We start from the raw sequence: 21,990 nt of genomic DNA, 5'->3' as shown, positions 1-21,990 counted from the left end.
TCCATTTCTGCCGTGAACACTCCTTTTCATATTCTGATCTACCCGCTGTTAGTGCTACTCTGTATTTCCGTCAGAATTTTCTGAAAATGAAGTTCTTAATCTTTCATATTTATTGGGGATACATTGACGATGACGTCCTATTCTTTTGTAATTTTTTAATGCGAACTTTCTGTCCCTCCCACGCCATACACCTACAGAGTTCCTCATAGTCCTTCTCCTATACTCAGTTTTTATTTTTTTCAAACTCTCTTTTTAGCTGCACCTTCAATTGAGTGTTTTTGATCATTAGGGTATAGACAGTACGCTCGGTCTTCTATTTCTGTTTTAACTTCTGTTGACCTCTAGTCGATCCTGACATTTTAATTACGTTTGTTCTCCATCAGTTCAAGAAATATTTTCACTTCTGCTCCTCACACAGCTTCAGCAGAGCTACTATCCGGCCCCGGTAGCTGCGTGGTTAATGGGGACAGAATGTCAATCCTAAGGGCCCAGGTTCGATTCCCGACTGGGTCGGAGATTTTCTCCGCTCAGGGACTGGGTGTTGTGTTGCCCTCATCATCATTTAATCCCCATCGAGGCGCAAGTCGCCGAAGTGGCGTCAAATCGAAAGACTTGCACCCGGCGAACGGTCTACGCGATGGGAGGCACTAGTCACGCGACATTTTCATTTAAGAAGAGCTACTGCTTTTGAATTTGCTGAAAAATTTATCGTGGATCATATATTAAATTTTGAATTGACATTTAATCAGTTCAACAGACATCATGCCGTCCTTCCTCGAGTTTTCTGTTGTGACTTCATTACTTACTATGCTTTCTTTGTTAACAGCCCAGTTAGAAATGTTACGTTAATTTACCACCTTGGTCCCGAAGCCGTTTTATAAATTAATTTAATTTAATATGGTTGTGATATCTTATCGACCATCTGTAAAAGTGACACTATCTTACGCAATTCTAGTGAGGAAGTTTACAACTGATACCAAAAACTCCTGAGCAATACTTGTTTAGTCTGTATTGAGTTGATTCCTTCAAAAATTAAAGAAAGTCAGCTATAGTTTGTGCCATTTACCTACTCCTATGTGACCGATTACACGATAGCACGTAATTACTGCAAATTTAGACATTCTGACCACTGTAATAGTTTCAGCCCATAGTTTTATGAAAACTGGAAATAAACTAGAGGTCTCACAATAACAATGTAACATATTTGTTTGGTACACTAGTTGAGGTATTTGAGAAAATAATTATCGTGTTATTAGAAGAGAATAATATTACAGGTAATGCACAATAAAAAATAGCAGATTGTATAATCTAAGTGTGATATTCAGCCACTGATTCTAGCAACACTGATAGATGGGTTATGTGCTTATTAATAATACCCTAAAATATTAAGTAATATTACTATATCTAACAAGCAGTGTATTATTATCTACTGAGGTTGTTAGATTCATAAATAATCTAAGGAATAATTTTCTTGTTTATATTTAATTTCCAACTACAATACACACAAGTAACAAAAATACAACAGAAAACATTACAAACACAATGACAATTACAAGTATCAGAGATCATGAAGAATTGTAACAAGCATCCTGGAATGTTGTAAACACGCATTTAAATGTGCGTGGCCTAGTATGTATGCTTAAGTTAAACAGAATTTAGTCTGACTGAAGGAAATGTAGTTTATGTACAAATGTACTAAACGACCCCGAATGGAGAATACCTCAATATACTTTTGTGGCCCACTAGCTCTATGAATCGTTCTCGTGGTGCTGAAAATGTTTCACGTGAGGTAAAAAAATAAATTTTTTTCGGTGTCCAAATGAGGTTAAAGTTCGTGCATTTTGTGAATGGCGTAGTGAAAACTATGCTCGTTAACAAAGCACGCCGATCCGGCGGTCTGACAAAGCTCAGGTACCAGTGTCTCTGGCTGTTGCGCCTTTACCCTGATTGCCGTGAGAGGAGAGTCTATGATAGTCGACGTGGAGCGTCGCCTTCACTCATACAGAGTTCCTGCGAGCGAGTGAAGTTTTGTGTGTACAAAAATTTGACCAGACGCGCGTTTAATTCGTTTTCCACTAACACTTAATGAAATCAAACGAATTGTCCACGTAGCACGTAATTCTGTTTTGATCAACTCATCCATGCGAAGTAGCACATGATTAGCAATAAACGGAGCATTCCACATCATATGGTGAGTTTCGAAACTAGAAATACACTTGTCACTTTTGTTGAGCCACTTATTCTTTCAAATTTCCTTATAATCACCGTCTACAACAATGTTTCCACTTATTTATCAGCTACCCTTCATGCATTCGTTACGCATCTCTGTCACCGCAGCTGGCACGACGGCGCTAACAACGAATGCAATCTGACGATTTGAGTTTCTAGAAATATTTTTCTGTTTCTGTTGTTGTTACGCTTTTTTCTCCTAACTCAATTCATAAAAAGAATGAAACGTTATTCCCAGTAACTTTAGCAAACAGCATCACCACTGCCGTTGCAAGAGATGTATCCTAGTTGCTAGCACAGCGAGGTTCATGAGACTAGATCCGTTGCCCACTAATAAGAAGCTTGTGAAGTCTTTTATTCCTAACACATTGACCTTGAGTCTTCATACACCTTTGCTGGAATCTCACGTTCTCAGCTACAGCGTCAGATCTATCAATATGTCTTTATGGTCGTACATCTCTTACATCCAAGTGTCGTGCCCGATAGAAAACTGTTCGGGAAACTGAACAGTTTGAACCGATTCGACAACTACTGTGCCTTGGGGTAGTTGTAATCTGTGGATGCTGGAGAAGTACTTTTCATTGACGTTCTCGAGTAAATAGAATCACAGTGTGGAGCAGAGGATGACCTCCACAGCTTTCCACATCCAAAATACACATGACAATACGTCCGTCTCGCCCAAATGGATACTGGCTTCAGCCCAGCGTTCCCAGTGCTTCGCCGTTCCCTTCAGCTGGAGCCAGCAGTGCCTCGACAGCGAGGTGGCGACTAGAAGAAGCCGCTCGAGTTGATTTCTAGATGCTGGCGAAAAAGTGGTCCACCTAGACGATGGAGACGACAGCTGGAGCTGGGAGACCTTCCCCGATGTAGCGGCGGTGCGTCTGGCGGCGAATGGTCCAATGTGGGGGAGGCTGCCTGCGGCTGGTGTGGGCGGCAACTGGAGCTGGAGGCTCTCCAGGGGAGGCGGCGGCAGCAGCCGCCTTGGGGCAGCACAGCGACCGCAACCATCGGAATGGCGGCACCTTCCTGTCAGGTAACAGCAGCCATCAGTGAATATTTCATGCAGCTATTACTAAATTGCAAGGATTTTAATTTAACAACTGTAAAATAGTTTGGCATAATCAAGAAATGAGAATATATGTTCTGAGCTGTACGTGCTATCCCAACTAATCTTTACAACTTGGATCACGTATATTTCAGAAATGGGGATAGTCAGAAAGGTGTGGCTTGTGGTATAATGTTCTCACATACCTATAGTTTGTTTTGCAAATTCGTTATTGATGAGAATGGCCACCCTTCAGGAGGATTTCATAGTGTGTGGAATTGTTGACAGAGATGAAATCTGACACCCAGCTCCAGCGTAACTTCCGGAAACTTTACAAAACAGCTCCGTCACCACGTCCAACCATCAGGCAATGGTACAGGAAGTTTAAGGAATTCGGAGGCTTCCGAGTACAAGTGATGCAGATACTGGAACAGTTTACATTTCCACAGGTCGAAGAACTGCAGCCTGACATCATGCTGCAGGAGGATGGTACCCTTACTCACTGGGCCTCAGCTGTTAGGAAGCCTCTGAATGAACATGTCCATGTCGCAGAACTGGCAGAGGAGGATCCATTCCCTGGCCCGCAAGGTCCACCATTAGTTTTTTTTTTTTTTCTTTCGAATGATACTGTCTGCCAAGCCCCAACGCAGGACCTACTGGAACTGCGAACTTACATCAGAGCAGCAGTTGCGCACATTCATGACAGGCTAGGTCGGTAATCACTTAGGTATCCTGCGGACATTTAGTTTCTGAAACGGCTACTAAAACTTCAGGGATACGTGGACATTAAAGCACCCCGAAATTTTTTACTTATCCTCATTTATGAAGTCTATGCGAGCAAAGTTGTAGAGATCTCTCTGGAACACCATGTATGTTGAAGGGTTACAGGAAAAATCTTGGTCATACGGTATTGAATGTACTCGAGTCTAAACCACGTAACTAAAAACTTCTAAAACCTATGGTTGCAGCAGCTTTGGGCAGTAACACTGTTCCTCTGACTACCAACGGAGAAGCTACTTCCCGTACGCTAATCCAACATCATGCGTTTCCACACCAAGGCACCACTAACATCAAATCTATCTCTTTCCGTTATGTTCATGTGACTAAAAATAGTCAGTCAATGGCACAATGAGGGTCGTACTACAAACTGATGCCCGATTCATCAGTGCAAAGCACATCTTGAAATTGCTTACTTAGCAGGAAATGAACTCTTCTTGCAATACCGAGAGTGCGAGAGTGGTACAAACACTCTGACATGGAGGCCAACTGTTCTTCACTGCCGATACTCTGGAACTAAGAGCTCTTCAGACAATTGTCTTATAAGCATTGTTGGTTTTCGTTGTGCAGCGACATTTAGATACCAGCGCTGTTGTAAAGCTGTTACTCTTGTTTCTGATCTACAACGAGCGTCTTCGTTGCCCGGAAAGTGTGGCCTTTGAATGCTTTCACTTCTGAAACATCTGTCGTGAAACTGTCGGTACAAGCTACGTACTTGCGGCGTAGCACGATTTCAATATTTTCCTCTGTTCAACAAAAATTTAACAATTCCAACTCCAAGGAGATCATATGTTGACAGATGTGAATATTACAGAATCATCATGGTTGCAAAATGCTGATACGAATTATTTACAGAAGAATGGAAAACTTGTAGAATCCGACCTCAGGTGGACCAGTTTGGGCTCCGGAGAAAGGTACGGACATGCGAGGCGGTACTGACCCTACGACATATGTTAGAAGATAGGTTAAAGAAAGGTAAACCTACGCTTATAGCATTTTTAAACTTAGAAAAAACTGTCAGCAGTGTTAAATGGCATGCACTTTTTGAAATTATGAACGTAGTAGGGGTAAAATACAGCGAGCGAAAATTTATAGGAAATGTGAACAGAAACAAGTCGGCAGTTCTAAGAGTCGAGGGAAACAGGGCTGTAACCTGTCCCCGACGTTATTCAATCTCCACACTGAGCGAGCAGTAAAGGAAGCCAATGAAAAATTTGGAGAACGAAATGAAGACTCTCAGAGTTTACCAGCGAAATGAATGCTCAGACAAGTACTAGCTTGTAGCCAGTTGTCGTTAAATACACTACTGGCCATTAAAATTGCTGCACCACGAAGATGACGTGCTACAGACGCGAAATTTAACCGACAGGAAGAAGATGCTGTGATATGAAAATTGTTAGCTTTTCAGAGCATTCACACAAGGTTGGCGCCGGTGGCGACACCTACAACGTGTTGCCATCAGGAAAGTTTCCAACCGATTTCTCATACACAAACAGCAGTTGACCGTCGTTGCCTGGTGCAACGTTGCTGTGATACCTCATGTAAAGACGAGAAATACGTACCATCACGTTTCCGACTTTGATAAAGGTCGGATTGTAGCCTATCGCGATTGCGGTTTATCGTATCTCAGCATTGCTGCTCGCATTGGTCGACATTCAATGACTGTTAGCAGAATATGGAATCTGTGGGTTCAGGAGGGTAATACTGAACGCCGTGCTGGATCCCAACGGCCTCATATCACTAGCAGTCGAGATGACAGGCATCTTATCCGCATGGCTGTAACAGATCGTGCAGCCACGTCTCGATCACTGAGTCAAGAGATGGGGACGTTTGCAAGACAACAACCATCTGCACGAACAGTTCGACGACGTTTGTAGCAGCAGGGACTATCAGCTCGGCGACCATGGCAGCGGTTACCCTTGACGCTGCAGCACAGACAGGAGCGCCTGCGATGGTGTACCCAACGACGAACCTGGGTGCACGAATGGCAAAACGTAATTTTTTCGGATGAATCCAGGTTCTGTTTACAGCATCGTGATGGTCGCATCCATGTAGGCGACATCGCGGTGAACGCACATTGGAAGCGTGTATTCGGCATCGCCATACTGGCGTATCACCTGGCGTGCCATTGGTTAGACGTCTCGGTCACCTCTTGTTCGCATTGACGGCACTTTGAACAGCGGACGTTACATTTCAGATGTGTTACGACCCGTGGCTCTATCCTTCATTTGATCCCTACGAAACTCTACATTTCAGCAGGACAATGCACTACCGCATGTTGCTGGTCCTGTACGGGCCTTTCTGGATACAGAAAATGTTCGACTGCTGCCCTGGCCAGCACATTCTCCAGATCTCTCACCAACTGAAAACGTCTGGTCAATGGTGGCTGAGCAACTGGCTCGTCACAATACGCCAGTCACTACTCTTGATGAACTGTGTATCGTGTTGAAGCTGCATGCGCAGCTGTACGTGTACACGCCATCCAAGCTCTTTTTGACTCAATTCCCAGGCGTATGAAGGCCGTTATTACGGCCAGAGGTGGTTGTTCTGGGTACTGATTTCTCAGGATCTATGCACCCAAATTGCGTGAAAATGTAATCACATGTCAGTTCTAGTATAATATACTTGTCCAATGAATACCCGTTTATCATTTGCATTTCTTCTTGGTGTTGCAAATTTAATGGCTAGTAGTGTTCAGTGCACGATACTTCAGCTGGGCACCTGTTAGTCATCCTCAGGTTAGCCATCGACGACTGAGGAAGATACCCAACGTCCTGGAATATACATCATACTGTGATTACTCTGCGCGCGTCAGAATCAAAAACTTGCGAGTTTCCTTATGTGGTTGTAATTCTGTCAGAGGTAATGACGAACTTGAACGAGCAGCGGAGCGGAATAGATAGTGCCTTGAAAGGAGGGTGAACGGAGGGTGTAAGATAAAGCTCAACAAATGCAAAACTAGGGTAATTTAATGCACTCTAATTGAACCAGTTGATTTTCAAGGAATTAGCTTAGGAAATGAGTCATTAAAAGTAGTATACGGGTTTCACTGTTTCGGCAGCAGAGTAACTGATGATCGTCGAAGTAGAGAGGGTAACATAAGCAGACTGGCTATAGCAAGAAAAACATTTATGAGAAAGAGAAATTTGTTTTAACATCGAATACAAATGTAGAAATTAAGAAGTCTTTTCTAAAGGCATTATAGCCGTGCAGGGAAGTGAAACGTGGACAATAAAAATTACACACAAGAATAGGGTAGAAGCATTTGAAGTGTGGTGCTACAGAAGAATTCTGAAGATCTGATGTGTAGATCGCGTAGGTAATGAAGAGTTACTGAATAAAACTGCCGAGAAAAAAATTTATGGCACGGCTTGACTGAAAGAATGGATCGGTTGATAGGACACACTCTGAGACACCAAGGACTAATCATTTTAATACTGAATGAAATATGGAAGACCAAAATTGTAGAACGGAGCCAAGAGATGAATACGGTACGCAGTTTCAAATGTATATAGGCTGCAGCAATTATTAGGAACTGAAGGTGATAGACTAGCTGCATAAAGCCAGTCTTCGAAGTGAAGGCAACAACAACAACAACGACAGGCCCACCAAGGCTCAGTACCACAGGTCCTGAGCGCGTAGATCAGATAAGTTCTAGCGATCAGTTCTTTATGTTCTCCACTAGAGATGATATACATGTTTGTAGGTGTATATAAAATAGAACCAAATGCAGAAACCAAATACAGAAACATCGAATTGTTCTTTCTAAGATGTTGGTAATATTACGTATTCATGTTCACTGTTGGTGAAAATATAACCATATGAAATAATGTCTAATTTGTAATGACACCATATATAATTTTGTGCATTTATTAATACAGGTACAGGTATTTTATGACAAAAATATTGTTTCATCATGTTGAGAATGACAGAAAGAAAACCTTTCACTCTTCTAGTAAGTAGTGTCTAACTCTTGCGCTTTCTTTTCAAGTTTGAAGAGAGTTGCTCACAGAAATCATGCTATGAGTGTTGGTCCGAAATCGTTTGCGGATAGCTTTGGCGGAAAGAACATCTTCCTCGAAAGTCAGTAACTTTTCTCTGCTAGTTGTGTACTTGTACAACAACGGTGAGATTCCCTACCGCAAATGGACTCAGACATAAAATTGTCGTGTAAGAACTGTTTTTAACCATGCTTGCCAATACGGAGCATTGTCGCACCTTAGACCAGTGGAAAATTTATATTCGCCACGAGCACGTTCAGAATATGTGACGCCATATTGTCACATTGGCTGTTGATACAATTTTATGGTTTCATAGGACCTTCGGTGATGGCATACACTGAATATCGGACGAAAAGTTACTCACACGCAGGGAACAGCATGCTAATAACGTGCAACAAGACGACTAGCCTTCAAAATTGTGTCAGCTTGGTGAGGAGGCGAGTCCAGATGTCGCTTCAGTTACACTATATGAAGCTAAATCCTCTCTTTGGTGAAGCTAGAACTATCATATGGCACTAAAGGCCGGGAATAACCACCTGGGGAAGTTCGGCCTCCGAGTTGCAAGTCTTTTCAAGTGATGCCACAGTGGGCGACTTGCGTGTCGATGAAGACGAAATGGCTATGAGGACGCACAATACCCAGCCCCACATTCGAAAAAATCGCCGACCCGGCCGGAAATTTAACCCGCGCCCCCAGCATGGCAGTCAGACGCGCTGACAACCCAGCTAAGGGGACGGACACGGTTTGATGATTGTGGGGAAATTGACTGTCACGTTTCACCCGCTGTTCCAAAGAGATGTGTCGCCCGCTGTTCCAAAGAGCACCAGAATTTTGCCATGGTTTAAGCACCAGAATTTTGCCATGGTTTTAAGTACTGGTGATGTAGTGAAAGAGTAGTCGTGCAATGCAGTGCAAGGGTGTTCAGCGGAGCAGGAACCTATGCGTGCAGCACTGTGAGCAAAGCTGTGGCCATCTTAGAACACGAGAATACCCACAGCATAGTAATTAGGAAGTTGTAGAAGATACACCAACATTTGACCACCGAGAAAAGTTGAAATAAGCATCCTGACTCATGTTCACGGTATCTTGAAAGAGTAATCCCAAGTCACTATGCAAAGAATATCCATAAAAATATAGAACCAATTCTGGCTTGAACTACGCGTGCGCTTTGCGGTTTAAATACTTCACTGGGCCGTTGGTGCAATCGACGACTTGTAGCTTTTGCAAAAGCAGGCAAAATCGCGAATCGCCGGGCCAGACTACACGCCCCCAGTTGGCAGCTGCCCAATTTATATTGGTTAGCATTCCGGAGATAAGCAGCTTTATGTACCGCTGTGAGAAACAAACTGTTTGGAGGCTACCCGACTCCAAATGTCCAGTGCACGCAGCATTCACTCGGGAAACTGTTTAGATGGACGTGCATTCACTCGCAGCATCAATTCCCGTCGCTTTTAAAACTGGTTGTCATTGACTGGGCGTGACGCTCTCCCTCGTTCCCTGCCCACTATAATCTTTTTACGACCGTTGTTCTTACGTCGTGTTATATGCCTGAGAGTGATACAGCATTCTACGTATATCGGACACTGTGTTGGTACACCAATAAATCGGGAAACTTCATTCACGGTGTCATCACGGACACTCTAAGGGAAAAAGAAATCCAGACGTACCACGAAGGACTTAGCCGAATGGTACGGAACTGGTAGATTTGATGTCGTAAAGACCAATAAATGATTACAATTTCAGAAAAATTGGGCGATTTATTCAAGGCATAGAGCTGGTCAATAACGCCTTGGTTCAACTCTGGCCTTTTGCAAGCAATTATTAGGATTGGCGGTGATTGACAGAGTTGCTGGATGTGCTCCTGAGGAATGTTGTGCCTAATTGTGTCCAACTGTCACGTTAGATCGTCGAAATCCAAGGATACCTGGAGGGCCCTGCCCAAAATGCTCCAAACTTCCCCCAATTGGGGAGAGATCCGGCGACCTTTCTGGCCGAGATAGAGATGGGCAAGCACGAAGACCAGCAGTAGAAACTATCGCCGTATGTGAGCGGGCATTATCTTGCTGAAATGTAAGCCCACGACTTGATATGAAGGGCTACAAAACAGGGCACAGAATACAGTCGACGTACCACTGTACTGTATGATTGCTGCAGATGACAACGAAAGGCGTCCTGCTATGAAACCATCTGATTGTTGGACCGTACAGCGGGCGACAGTCAGGTCGCTATCCCACCGCTGTTGGGGACATTTCCAGCACGCCTTCGACCTGGAATCTCACTGGCTGGAGTAGAATTATCTTGAGTGATCATTCCCGCACCAAACAGAGAGCCAACGACCAGCGAATGCGTGTCTGGAGACGCTATGATTTACCAATCTGACTGCCACCCGCCATATGGCCTGACAACCAGGAGTGATGGTCTAGGGTGCTATTCGTTTCAAAGCAGGACCCGTTTGGTTGCCATCCATTCTTCGCTCCATTTTGATTCCCTCCAAGGCAAACATTTCTGGACTTACATTTCAGCAAGATAATGTCCTCCCGCACACGACGAGAGTTTCTATTGCATATCTTCGTGGTTTCCAAATCCTACCTCGGGCAACAGGTCGCCGGATCTCTGCCCCGGTGGAGAACGTTTGCAGCAATGTGGGAAAGGCCGTCCAACCATCCCGGGATTTTGCCGATCTAACGCGCCAGTTGGACAGAATGTGGCATGCTATCCCTCAGGAGGACATCAAACAACCCTATCAATCAATTCCAAGCCGAATAAATGCTTAGATAAGCGTTACTGCTTTGCTCAGTTTGTGAAGCTCTTCCTCTTGAATAAATTAGACAATTTTTCTGAAACTGTAATAATTTATTTGTCTGTAGATGTAAATCACATCTACCGATTTCCGTCCCATTCGGATAATTCCCTCTATGTGCGTCCCTTTTGTATTGGAGTGGACGATTGTTTCTGTTTGTCAATTTGTCACGTATCTACGTCGTCCCACCCGGAACAGCGCTGCTGCTACGGACGCAGGTTCGAATCCTGCCTCGGGCATGGATGTGTGTGATGTCCTTAGGTTAGTTAGGTTTAAGAAGTTTTAAGTCTATGGGACTGATGACCTCAGATGTTAAGTCCCAAAGTGCTTAGAGCCATTTGAACCATCTACGTCGTCCCATGTTATTGTAGTGAGTTCATACAACCGACAGACACATACACTCCTCTTCCTTGCCGTGACTTACATCAGCCATGAAGGTCACATGAGAGCATTATACCAATTCCACCAGTCAACAGCGCTCCAAAGCGGCCAGTGTGCTCTTTCAAGGGAGTTACTGACATTCTGTCAAATGAGGTCTCTTTCCCACAATATCAGCATACTTGATATTGGCAACCCCACTAACATTTTTATTTTTTTTAAATCTTTTATACAATTTCAATGTACAGCGCAACAGGAGTGCTAAGCGTCTGCAGTAGAGAGGAAGAGGGTGGTCACAGTAAACTAGTTAGTCTTATCAGCCGGATACCCACACCGTGACTGCGAGTACCTTGCTGTAGAGTGTGTGTGGCAACAAAGATTTGGACTTGCCTGATGGCCTTGGAGGCGGATCTCGAGAAGAGGCAGTAGACGACGGGGTTGGCGGCGCTGTTGAGCGGCGCGAGGCTCTGTATGAAGGAGGCGACCGCGATGTTGGCCTGCGTGCGCGGCACCTGGCCGTACACCTGCAGCAGGTCGAACACGATGTACGGGCTCCAGCACACCACGAACACTGCAACACAACAGCCGCCGGCCGCCTCTTACTTGCTGGACAAGTTAGTGGTGCTGAACGTTCCAGTCCATTACCTGGTGTGGTTTGGCTGCAGCCACATTCTTGTCCCTCCACCAACATCGATTAAAAGCCTTTATAGCAATACAGCTTATCCGTTATGGACACTGCGAAACATCATGGCTGTATATTAGATGAAATATAACAACCGACAGCTGCGACCAGTCACATAAGAAATCGAATGAAAGAAGAAGTTTACTGTTACCAATCACTCTTTATTTATATTCACAACATGTTTCAAAGGTTTAAACGTCCATCGCTAGGTGAATTTATAAGTGTTAATACGACATGTGTGTGTTGTGGTACAACTTTGGGGTAACTTGTGCCACTGTCTAGTGCAGAAACGAAACACTTTCAGAACATGGTTTTTGGGGAGGTTTTTGACTTTTGGCTAGAGAGAGAGATTCAGATAAAGAAAGAGCAAAGGTTTTCAGAGAAGGGTGTTCTTATGATCACAACTGTTACACGTTGTATAACTAAGTAATGGTTAGAGTAACACATTGATTATGCTTTAAAAATAAACAGATAATATACTACTAATTGACATACATATAGTCTCAATGTGACACGGGTACAAGCTGATGGTGTGTGGTGTATTTCTAAATCAGACCATTGCACTCGTCATCTGGGGAATGTCATGGTAATTATTGATGTCCCGCATCTCGTGGTCGTGCGGTAGCGTTCTCGCTTCCCACGCCCGGGTTCCCGGGTTCGATTCCCGGCGGGGTCAGGGATTTTCTCTGCCTCGTGATGGCTGGGTGTTGTGTGCTGTCCTTAGGTTAGTTAGGTTTAAGTAGTTCTAAGTTCTAGGGGACTTATGACCACAGCAGTTGACTCCCATAGTGCTCAGAGCCATTTGAACCATTTGAATTATGATGGTAAATATGAAGAGAAGGGTGTAGGTTTTATCTATAGTATATTTTTAAAGCAGAATCAATGTATTGCTCCAGCCTTTACTGAGCTATAACACGTAACAGTCCCCATGCTCTGAAAAACTTTGCTTTTATTCAGTCACTTCTTTCACCCTCTGTATCTGAATCTCTCTCTCTCTCTTTCTCTCTATCTCCCTCCCTCTCTCTCTTTCTCTTTTCTCTTCCATCCTCCCCTTCATATTTCCATGAATGAACTTAGTTATTTGCATGTTTCCTTTGATCAATTCACACAACTGGATATATCCAGCCAATTAAAAGCAACAGTTTGTACCCCAAAACGAAACAGATGTACGTTTAACAACCCTAGCATATCCACAACGTAGCTCTCTTTCTCGCGATCCTTTCATTCTCTGTCCCTGAATTCCACCCAGAATTGTTTTTAATCTATAATTTTACCACTGTTGGCAACATAATTATTCCAGTTAAGGTTTGCAACGTGTCAGCTCATTACATATACGGGTATGAAAGTAAGCGATATAGACTTGACAGAAATGGACTTGTACACCACTTGAAATATTTACTACAATTTACGTATTCATCAGCTCAACGAAATATCTCCATTGCGCTTTAAAAGTTACTCTGAGGTAATAGTGTTATATTGCTATATGTTCTTCGTCCACAGAAATAATGTCTCTGTTTTTGTTAGATTTTCTTTGCACATAGTAGTTTCCAAACGCTATCTTTGTTCACAAAACGTAACTGTTTATGTATAATGTACTACGACAGAGAAAGGAGCCTGTGACCACTGTAGGTATTTTGTTTTAGCTGTTTCATTTTCACATTTACATTAAGTTTTAGTCAAAGCCATGTTCTGGAATAGTGTTTTGTTTCTTCACTAGACAGAGCCACAGACTAGCCCAAAGTCGTAATACAATACATACATATCGTATTAACACTTATAAATCCACCTGACAATGGAGGTTTAAACCTTTGAACTCGTTGTACATATAAATAAACACTGACTGTTAACAGTGAACTTATTGCTTCATTCCATGTAAATAACAGTCCCGGTTAAGCCTAACGTAACATGTTCGCGTTTACGTTTAAGAAATATTGTTTTACTTTCGCGAACTATTTTTCCAGTCACTTTCAAAACCAGTTCCGCCAATTCGGCAGCAGTAAGAAAGTGAATTCGGCTTGCCAAATAACTGTCTCACAAGACGATACGTTATAGTGTTTCCTATCATGTCATCACAGTGAAGCGACATCCAGTGCCCAGCACGAACAGGCTAATTTATGCATGCCTCATCTTACGATAAGCCGAAAAATTTCTCTGTAGCTGTTCATGAAAATAATACAGTGTTTCATAAATGACTAATCGCAGCTCTCTGCTGTTACGAGGGGTAGCCATGAAGTTTAATTATCAAGATGCGAGCATGCAACTTTGTTGTGGTGTTGGCCTTTCTCTATGTATATTCACTCTCCCAATGCGATACGTTTTTCCCAGCCATGGATGACGTTGTGGAATGTTTGGTTGTGGAAGTCTGCATTTTGGTTTTCAGGAAATCACTTCGTTGTCGTTTTGAAAATGCCTGCGACACAACAGTTTCTGCATCTGAAGAAATAGAAGATGATGGCTCTTTCTGCTATTTGCCCCTTTCTAGCATGATCGGTAAGCACTGCATCACAGCAAATTTCAGAACTAGCTAAGTATCACATTACCCGGCTGTGATAAATACACATATTTTCACTGATTTAGTACTCATCTGTTCAGGGGTCATAGTGAAACATACAGCACTGGATATGACGGACGATATGACGGGTAAAGAGGCCATCTGGATTGGCCCAACACAGGTGCAACATTTCTACCTCAGTTGCTACCTCAGTTCAACATGTTTTGTGGCTGGGTGTGAGCAGTAGCAGAATCCAATGAGCAGCGACATTTATCCATGCTCAAAAAGGCATGCCAGATGTTAATAACTGACACATAGTTACCTTCCATTTTTTTCACCATGGTCTTCTTTGAGATACGTCAGCCTTCTAGCAGCAGGACTACCAAATTCCACTAACTCAGCATGGATTTTTGTAAAGTCGTTCGTTAAACGGCCCTTTATCGGGGGAGGGGGGGGGGGCTTTGCCGTTTCGTTCGTTTTGGCTCTTCTAGTGATGAGGATATTTCAATTTTTACCATGACTGCGGACATGTAGCTCCAAACAAACAAACAAAAATATTTACATGACTTTATTTCTTATGATTATAGTTAAAGCTTTATGACTATCTCTCGTACACATAAAAACACATTTGTAAAGATTGAAACGGCGCGATTAACAACAATCTCTGTTTTTTAACCTAGCAATCACCTTTCAATGATGTGCAGATTCGCATCCACGTAGAGCAGTAGATTGCCTTTTTTCCGGTTGGATAACTGATTAGCAAGACACAAGTCCCTGAAGCGACGTCCAATTGAATGACTTGCACCAGGACATTGAGCCACACGAAATTATTATTACCAAAATTTCCACATACAAGTGACAGTCAAATGAAAACCGCCACCGGCCACAACGGAGCCACGGAATGGTTCGATTCAAAAGTAATCACCATACGCCTTAAGAAATTTATCACACTGGGAGACGAAATGATCAGTTCCTGTTTCGAAGAATTCGGTCGGCCGTTGACGGATCCACAGTCACACTCACTCTTGCACTTTTTCGTTCGATTGAAACAGATGTCCGCACATGGCGTTCTTCAGGTCTCCGAAGATGCGAACATCACATGGTGAAATATCCGGACTATATGGAGAATGTTCCATTGTTTCCGTACCAGATCTCTGAAGTGTAGCCTTCGTACGATTGGCAGTGTGGGGGCAGGCGTTATCGTACCGCAGGATGGTGTCGTCCGATGCAATTCCTGGGCGTTTGGCTTAACGGTGCATACAGTTTCTGCACCGTGTCCTCATAGTGCTGCACATTGATTGTGTTTCCTCGTTCGAAAAATTCGACTAGCGGGGAACCCCTTCAGACGATGAAAGAAGACGTCATGACCTTAAAGAAACTTGTGTGAACAGCCTTGAATTTCTTGGTGGGGGAAATGTGGGATGTTTCCACTGTTGGCTTTGCCATTTGCCCTCGGACTGTCGGAATGCTGTTGGATGGAATCATCCTGTTGCACGATAAATCCCGCTTGCTAGTCAGACGAAGGCTACGCTTCAGTGACTTGGTGGGGAAACATCGCAATACCCTCAGTACATTCCGGATATTTGACCATGTGAATGTGTCGGCACGCTACGACGTTCCACGGAATACGAACTGATCGTCTCGTCTCCCAATCGGATGAATGTCTTAACGCGTGTGGTGATTACTTTTGAGTGCAACAGAACAGTACCTTGGGCCTGTTGTAGCGGGTATGAAGAATTACAGGAACCTGCTGCGTTTTTTCTCTCTGTATGTGAAGGCTACTCTCAGGGTAGCCACGCCGACGAAACAACGACCGCGAAGGCAGGGGCGTATATAAGGGACAGGCGAGGCAGGGGGTAAGGGGAGGGGGCAGGGGGCCTGCCACCTCCCCGCCCCCCCCCCCCCCCCGAAATGAGTACGGCATCTGAATTATGTTAATGAACAATGCGTGAAGGCATCGCCGTGGTAGACAGTCATACTTCCCAATAATGGTGAGGGGAGTGGGGTGTTAGTGGTGTGAAGTTCGTGCCAGTTCGGGTTGATTTGCACGTATGCGGACGGTTATACCATGTTCGGAAGAAAGGCCAATTCACACTGTCCGTATCCACCTCTGTACATTTCTGTTCCTTTCAGTGTCCGTTCTGTCTCAGAAAATACTGTGGAATTCATGTTAGCTTCCGTCAACCTTCCGTAAGATGACTTGACAGACTCCTGTTTCTCTTCGTCCATCTGTTTTTGTACGAAGTGTGAATGTATAACGGATTAAAAAAAAAGCTATTTCATACCGTAAGCGTAAGGGAGTATATCAAAATACCCGTTAAATCGCGTCGATTCTGCTTTGCTCCAGTTCAAAAAGAAACTTGATTTTTTATCAATATACGTCGTTCGAAACATGTTATTTGTCTTTGGGTAACTGTAAAAATTTAAGGTTATTTCTCCAAAAGGAATTCCTGAAAGAGGTTTCAAGAGATCCTGTTCAGATGTCGTATATCTCAGCCTCGTCTGAGCCATGGCCATGTTTGAGACAAAAAGTTTTGTGATTAAGTTCCGGTAGTTGAAATATTTCCACACTGGCAGTTTAAAGTTACAAAAACTTCTAACGTGTGATGTTTTAGTTTATTAATAAGTGCGTAGTGTATATACGATATACTGGCTCACTACTAATACATATCACATAATCTTTGACAGGTAAAGTAATAGAGGAACAGAAAACTACTAGGTAAGGAATGTTGAGGGGTGACAGCACTGCGCAGTGCTTGTGAACTTCTCGCGTCATATAGATTATTTGCTCAAGTTACAAGTAGGAATGCCGCAGAAGTAACAATGTTACGTTAAGGCGATTGTAAACACGTTTATGTTCAAATGTAGTGATTGTCGTGGTGTGAATAAGGTTAATGATATAATAGCATCTTTTTATGTAGCACTATTCACTGTCATTGCACATACGTTGGCGTTTGTCTCAACGGCGACGGTTACCGATAGTTACCGAACGGCGGCAGGAGCCAAGTTCTCCGAACCGAACACCGACAATACAATCTATATTTCATTGTTCTATTTTATTGTTTGTTCGACATCGTTGTTTTTGTACTGAAGTATGGTGGAGTTTTAAGTGTTAATGTTTACGTACTTTTCAGTGTATTGAAGTTGGCTGTAAGTTAATCACAATCGTAATGAAGAGGGAAGCTTCTATTAAAAAGTTTTGCACAAAAAAACCAAGTGTCTGTAAGCCTGTTAGAGACACTCCTGAAGTGTTACGAAAGGACAAAGCGCAAATGGGCTTGACAGTGTCAATTCTGAAGTCAGCTGCGTTGGAAGAATTGCTTCTAATGACGTCGCTACTTCGAGCTCAATTACTGTGGTTCCAGTTACGGAGGATAGCGGGCCTGATCAAGTGAGGAAAAATATTTATGATATTGGAAACTATTGTCAAAACAATGCCGTTCAGCCTTTCACAAACGAAATAACAATTTTTTTGTTAGAAAATGTTTGGAAACCTGAGCCTGGGTACAAATTTCCCTCCATTACTCGTACAAACCATACAAGACCTTTTCAAACGAAGTGGCTATAAGAATTTACGTGGTTAGCTTATTCAGCGGAAAAATCTGGATGTCTTTGTAAGTACTGCGTCTTATTTCCCCGTACCGAAACTGTAGGGAAAGGAGATCACCAAGTAGCAGGGGCGTTGGTTACTCAGGCTTTTACCAATTTAAAAAAAAGGGGGGGGGGAATATTTAGCAAACATGAGAACTTATCATATCATAAGCAATATTCTTTGATTGCTGAAAACACAAAAGCTATAGTTAAGAAAATGCTATCAATCCAGTAAATGCCCAAAGAAGACTGGATATTGAGAATAATAGAAAATTGTTAATCCCTATGGTACAAACAATTCGATTTTGCTGGACGCAGAAAATAGCTCTAAGGGGTCATCGTGACTCTGGACGAATAACTTGAAGAACCGGACGAAAATGATGGGAATTTTCGATCGCTGTTAAAATACAGAGCCAACAGTGGCAATAATATTCCTAAAGATCAATTAACGACCAGTGGTGCTCAGACGATGTATGCAATTTCTTTCATTCAAAGACATTTGGTCACTTAATAAAATTAAAAATTGTAGAAAACGTTAGAAAGTCTGTTTTTCATTCCGTTTTAGCAGATGAAACTACTGACATCTATCAAATCGAACAATTTTCTCTCTGTGTACGTTACTTAGAGGAACAAACTTTCAAAATTAGGGAAGATTTTCTGACATTCGTCCCCGTTTATGACGTCACTGGAGCAGGTTTGGCTAACACAGTACTGAAGAGCTTGTCAACATTACGGCTTGCCCTAACAAAACGAGAGGTCAAGGTTACAATGGAGCTGTCACAATGAGTGGCTAATTCAGAGAAGTACAAGCTTCCACCAGAGAAAAGCTATTGTTGGCCCCGTATACCATTGTTGTTCACACACTCTAAATTTGTATTTGTCAGATGCGAGCAAAATACCTCCTATAAGAAACTGTAGGGATGTCATAAAAGAAATCTGTGGACCCTTTCATTTGTCACAGAAAAGAACAGAAATATTGAATCAATGATTTATGAATGTTGTCCAGAACAAAAGAAAAAGAAACTTATTTCACTGTGCGAAACCCGATGGGTAGAAAGGTACAACTCAGAACTTTTATTTTTAGAGCCTATCTTTCTCTCCCTTTGAAAAATAGAAGAGGAATTAAGTGACACGACATCTAAGGTTCACACTCTATGTAGTGCTATTAGCCAATTTGCATTTCTTGTTACTCTTTTTGTTTTGAGCTGGATGCTACCAACCACCCATAACTTTTCTGAGCAGCTTCAAAACAAAAATATTGATCTCCCACAAGCCTTGACTGATGTTGTGAGTATCTCACACTTTCTGTCAAAGGAGATGGCAAATGCAGATGACTCATTTATAGCCTTGTGAAGACATTCGCTGCCAAACTTGACATTAAAGAACAGATTCCAAGAATTTGCCGCCTTCAATCAGCACATATCAACGTCCCTTACACCACAGAAGAAGAATACTATCAACGAGCTGTTTATGTACCATACCTGGACGATTATTGTAACTCACTTAAAGAACGCTTTGTATCTCACAAGGAAACAGTGGCACCCTTACAAAACATCCTTCCACAGTTGTGTATCACAACAGATTCTGTTCATTGGACACTGCTTTTAATTCATACAAAGACGATATGTCACATAAAGAGATTGTACAAAGTGAGTTTATGTTGTGGAAAGAAAGGTGGAATCAGGAAAATCCTTCAAATCTCCAAAAAACAGCTATCAGTTCTATTGAAAAATGTGACAAGACTTTCTTCCCCACCATTTACACTCTGCTCAAATTACTCGCATTTCTTCCCATTTCTGTCACAACTGTAGAGCAAACTTTCTCCAGACTGAGAAGACTGAAGTATACCTGAAAGTTGACTCAACGGGCTTGCTTTGCTTTCTATCCACAGAGACATTACAGCTACTGATGAGGTTCTTGATAAGTTTGAAAGTGTATCAAAAAACCTGGACTTTGTTTTGTAAACATGGTTCTACATAAAAAGTGAAGTTCTTTTTTAATTTAGCGTATTCTTTTTATTGTCAGTTCGATAAATGATTAATAAAACAAATTTTGTTGCATTGTCATTTGTTCAATTTAGTAAACATTCTTGTAAGGTCTCTCCAAAACAATACCTACTTAAAACAGGCTTTTGAATTATAATTGGTAAAACACATATGTATACATAAAAAGAAAAAAGTAGGGGTGTTGGCAGTTTATACATACATGACACAACAAACCAGTATTTATAATTAGAATCATTCCAAACACGATAATCACAATCGCGTTTTCACTCTTAATTTGGGTAAGTGCCAGCCGTGCGGTTCTAGGCGCTACAATCTGGAACCGCGTGACCACTATGGTCGCAGGTTCGAATCCTGCCTCGGGCATGAATGTGTGTCATGTTCTTAGATTAGTTAGGTTTAAGTAGTTCTAAGTTCTAAGAGACTGATGACCATAGCAGTTAAGTCTCATAGTGCTCAGAGCCAGTTGAACCATCTGATAAATCAAACAGCCTCAAAAACTAATGGGAAGGTGGAGCCATTGAAACATGTTTCCCTCTCACTATTATCTCCTTACCGAGTCTTGGTTCGATCGGTAATATAGCAAGTATCGAGCTCATGTAGATAAATAGCGAAGGTTACTATACTTTAACTACTTTACAAGGGAATCCAACTATTCCCTTTTCCCATTCAAAAGATATCAGCAGGTTACCATAAATAGCAAACTTTTATTTTTTAGCCTTTTTGGCAGGGTAACAAATAAGAAAACAAATGCTCTTGTACAAAAATTTTCATTGTTATGATACAAAATATCATGAGGTGTCTACTTAAAATTAAGTAACTTATCTTTACAGTAAACCTGCCTCCTCCCCCCCCCCCAAATATATGCTATATTCGCCACTGCGTGAAGGTCTTTGGTGAATGGCTCTCATTGTTAGGAGGTTGTGGCGGGACAATCAGTTCACGCATTTAGGCGTTGCAGTACGCCGACAAGTAGTGTGTGCTTCTTCAAGCGTTTAATTTATCAGAAAGTTATCAGTTTACTAGCATCCTTCTATGACTTTTAATTAAAACTATACCCATTACCCCCAGCGCCTCCAAACAAAAGATCGCTGTAGATATTTTATGCCACCTGTGCGAAGCCAGGGTGGATCACTAGCCATTTGCTATAGGAAATATCCTTGGAATTATTGCTTTCTGTGAGTATACAATGTGTGTTCGCTTTCCACTGATGTTCACAGTAAATGCAGGTACCTTGTATTCCCCATTCTTATCTAGATTTTTCCATACACTGTGTTTAGAAGAATATGTATGCCTTGCCTGCATATCCGCAATGATTTCTTATTTTTCCAACGGTTTCTTATTTTTCGAATATCAGTTTATATTATTCTGTTATGGAATCATTTTTGTCGTATACTCCTCCTTCCTTGACTTCCATCTGTGCCATTTCTAGTTTTCTTTTTGTATGTATAATACACTGATTGCACTTAAATTAGTAGTTTAATTAATAATGAATAGTTTAAATCTGAGCGATAGGCACATTTACGCTCTTTAAAATCGTGAACCGAAAAAACGATAGATGGAAAAATGATAAATGGTAAATGGGTTAATGAGTAAATGGATGAAAGAGTAAATGGGTAACTGAGGAAATGGGTAAGTTGGTAGATATGAGAAATTGGGTAAATTGGTAGGTACGTAAGTGAGTGAATGGTTAAATGAGTAAAAAGGTAAGTGGATAAACATGTAAATGGAATTATAAGCTTAGACGTAATAGTGCTAGAAAGTCTGATGACGACAATGATGATGAAGATGATGAGGCAGATGCATAAATATTGTACGTAATAGTATTCAGAACTATTCGGTAACTGATTCTGTAAGTGGTGTGGAAGAGATTCCCCATAATTTGTTATCGACTTTTGGCCAGGTGGAGCACGCCTGGAAACTGGTGCGAACTAGCTGAGTAGGTGTTTTACACAAGATAAGAAATTCCTGAGTATCCACACTTCCACAACTT

General features: G+C 42.2%; 1 protein-coding gene across 1 annotated transcript in view; it reads right to left on the bottom strand.

Moving 5' to 3' along the window:
- Positions 1-1,560: 1,560 nt before the first annotated feature.
- Positions 1,561-21,990, bottom strand: part of LOC126234468 (cardioacceleratory peptide receptor-like) — a 311,883-nt gene continuing 291,453 nt past the window's right edge. Inside the window, exons 7-8 of the mRNA XM_049943159.1 lie at positions 11,617-11,801; positions 1,561-3,251 (exon numbers count right to left, since the gene is read on the bottom strand). Of these exons, the coding sequence (XP_049799116.1) occupies positions 3,051-3,251; positions 11,617-11,801 (386 nt within the window). The 3' untranslated portion in view covers positions 1,561-3,050. The remainder of the gene's footprint in view (positions 3,252-11,616; positions 11,802-21,990) is intronic.

This window comes from Schistocerca nitens, chromosome 2, assembly GCF_023898315.1.
Source record: "Schistocerca nitens isolate TAMUIC-IGC-003100 chromosome 2, iqSchNite1.1, whole genome shotgun sequence".
NCBI lineage: Eukaryota > Metazoa > Arthropoda > Insecta > Orthoptera > Acrididae > Schistocerca > Schistocerca nitens.
This window is presented reverse-complemented; position numbering and strand designations above follow the sequence as displayed.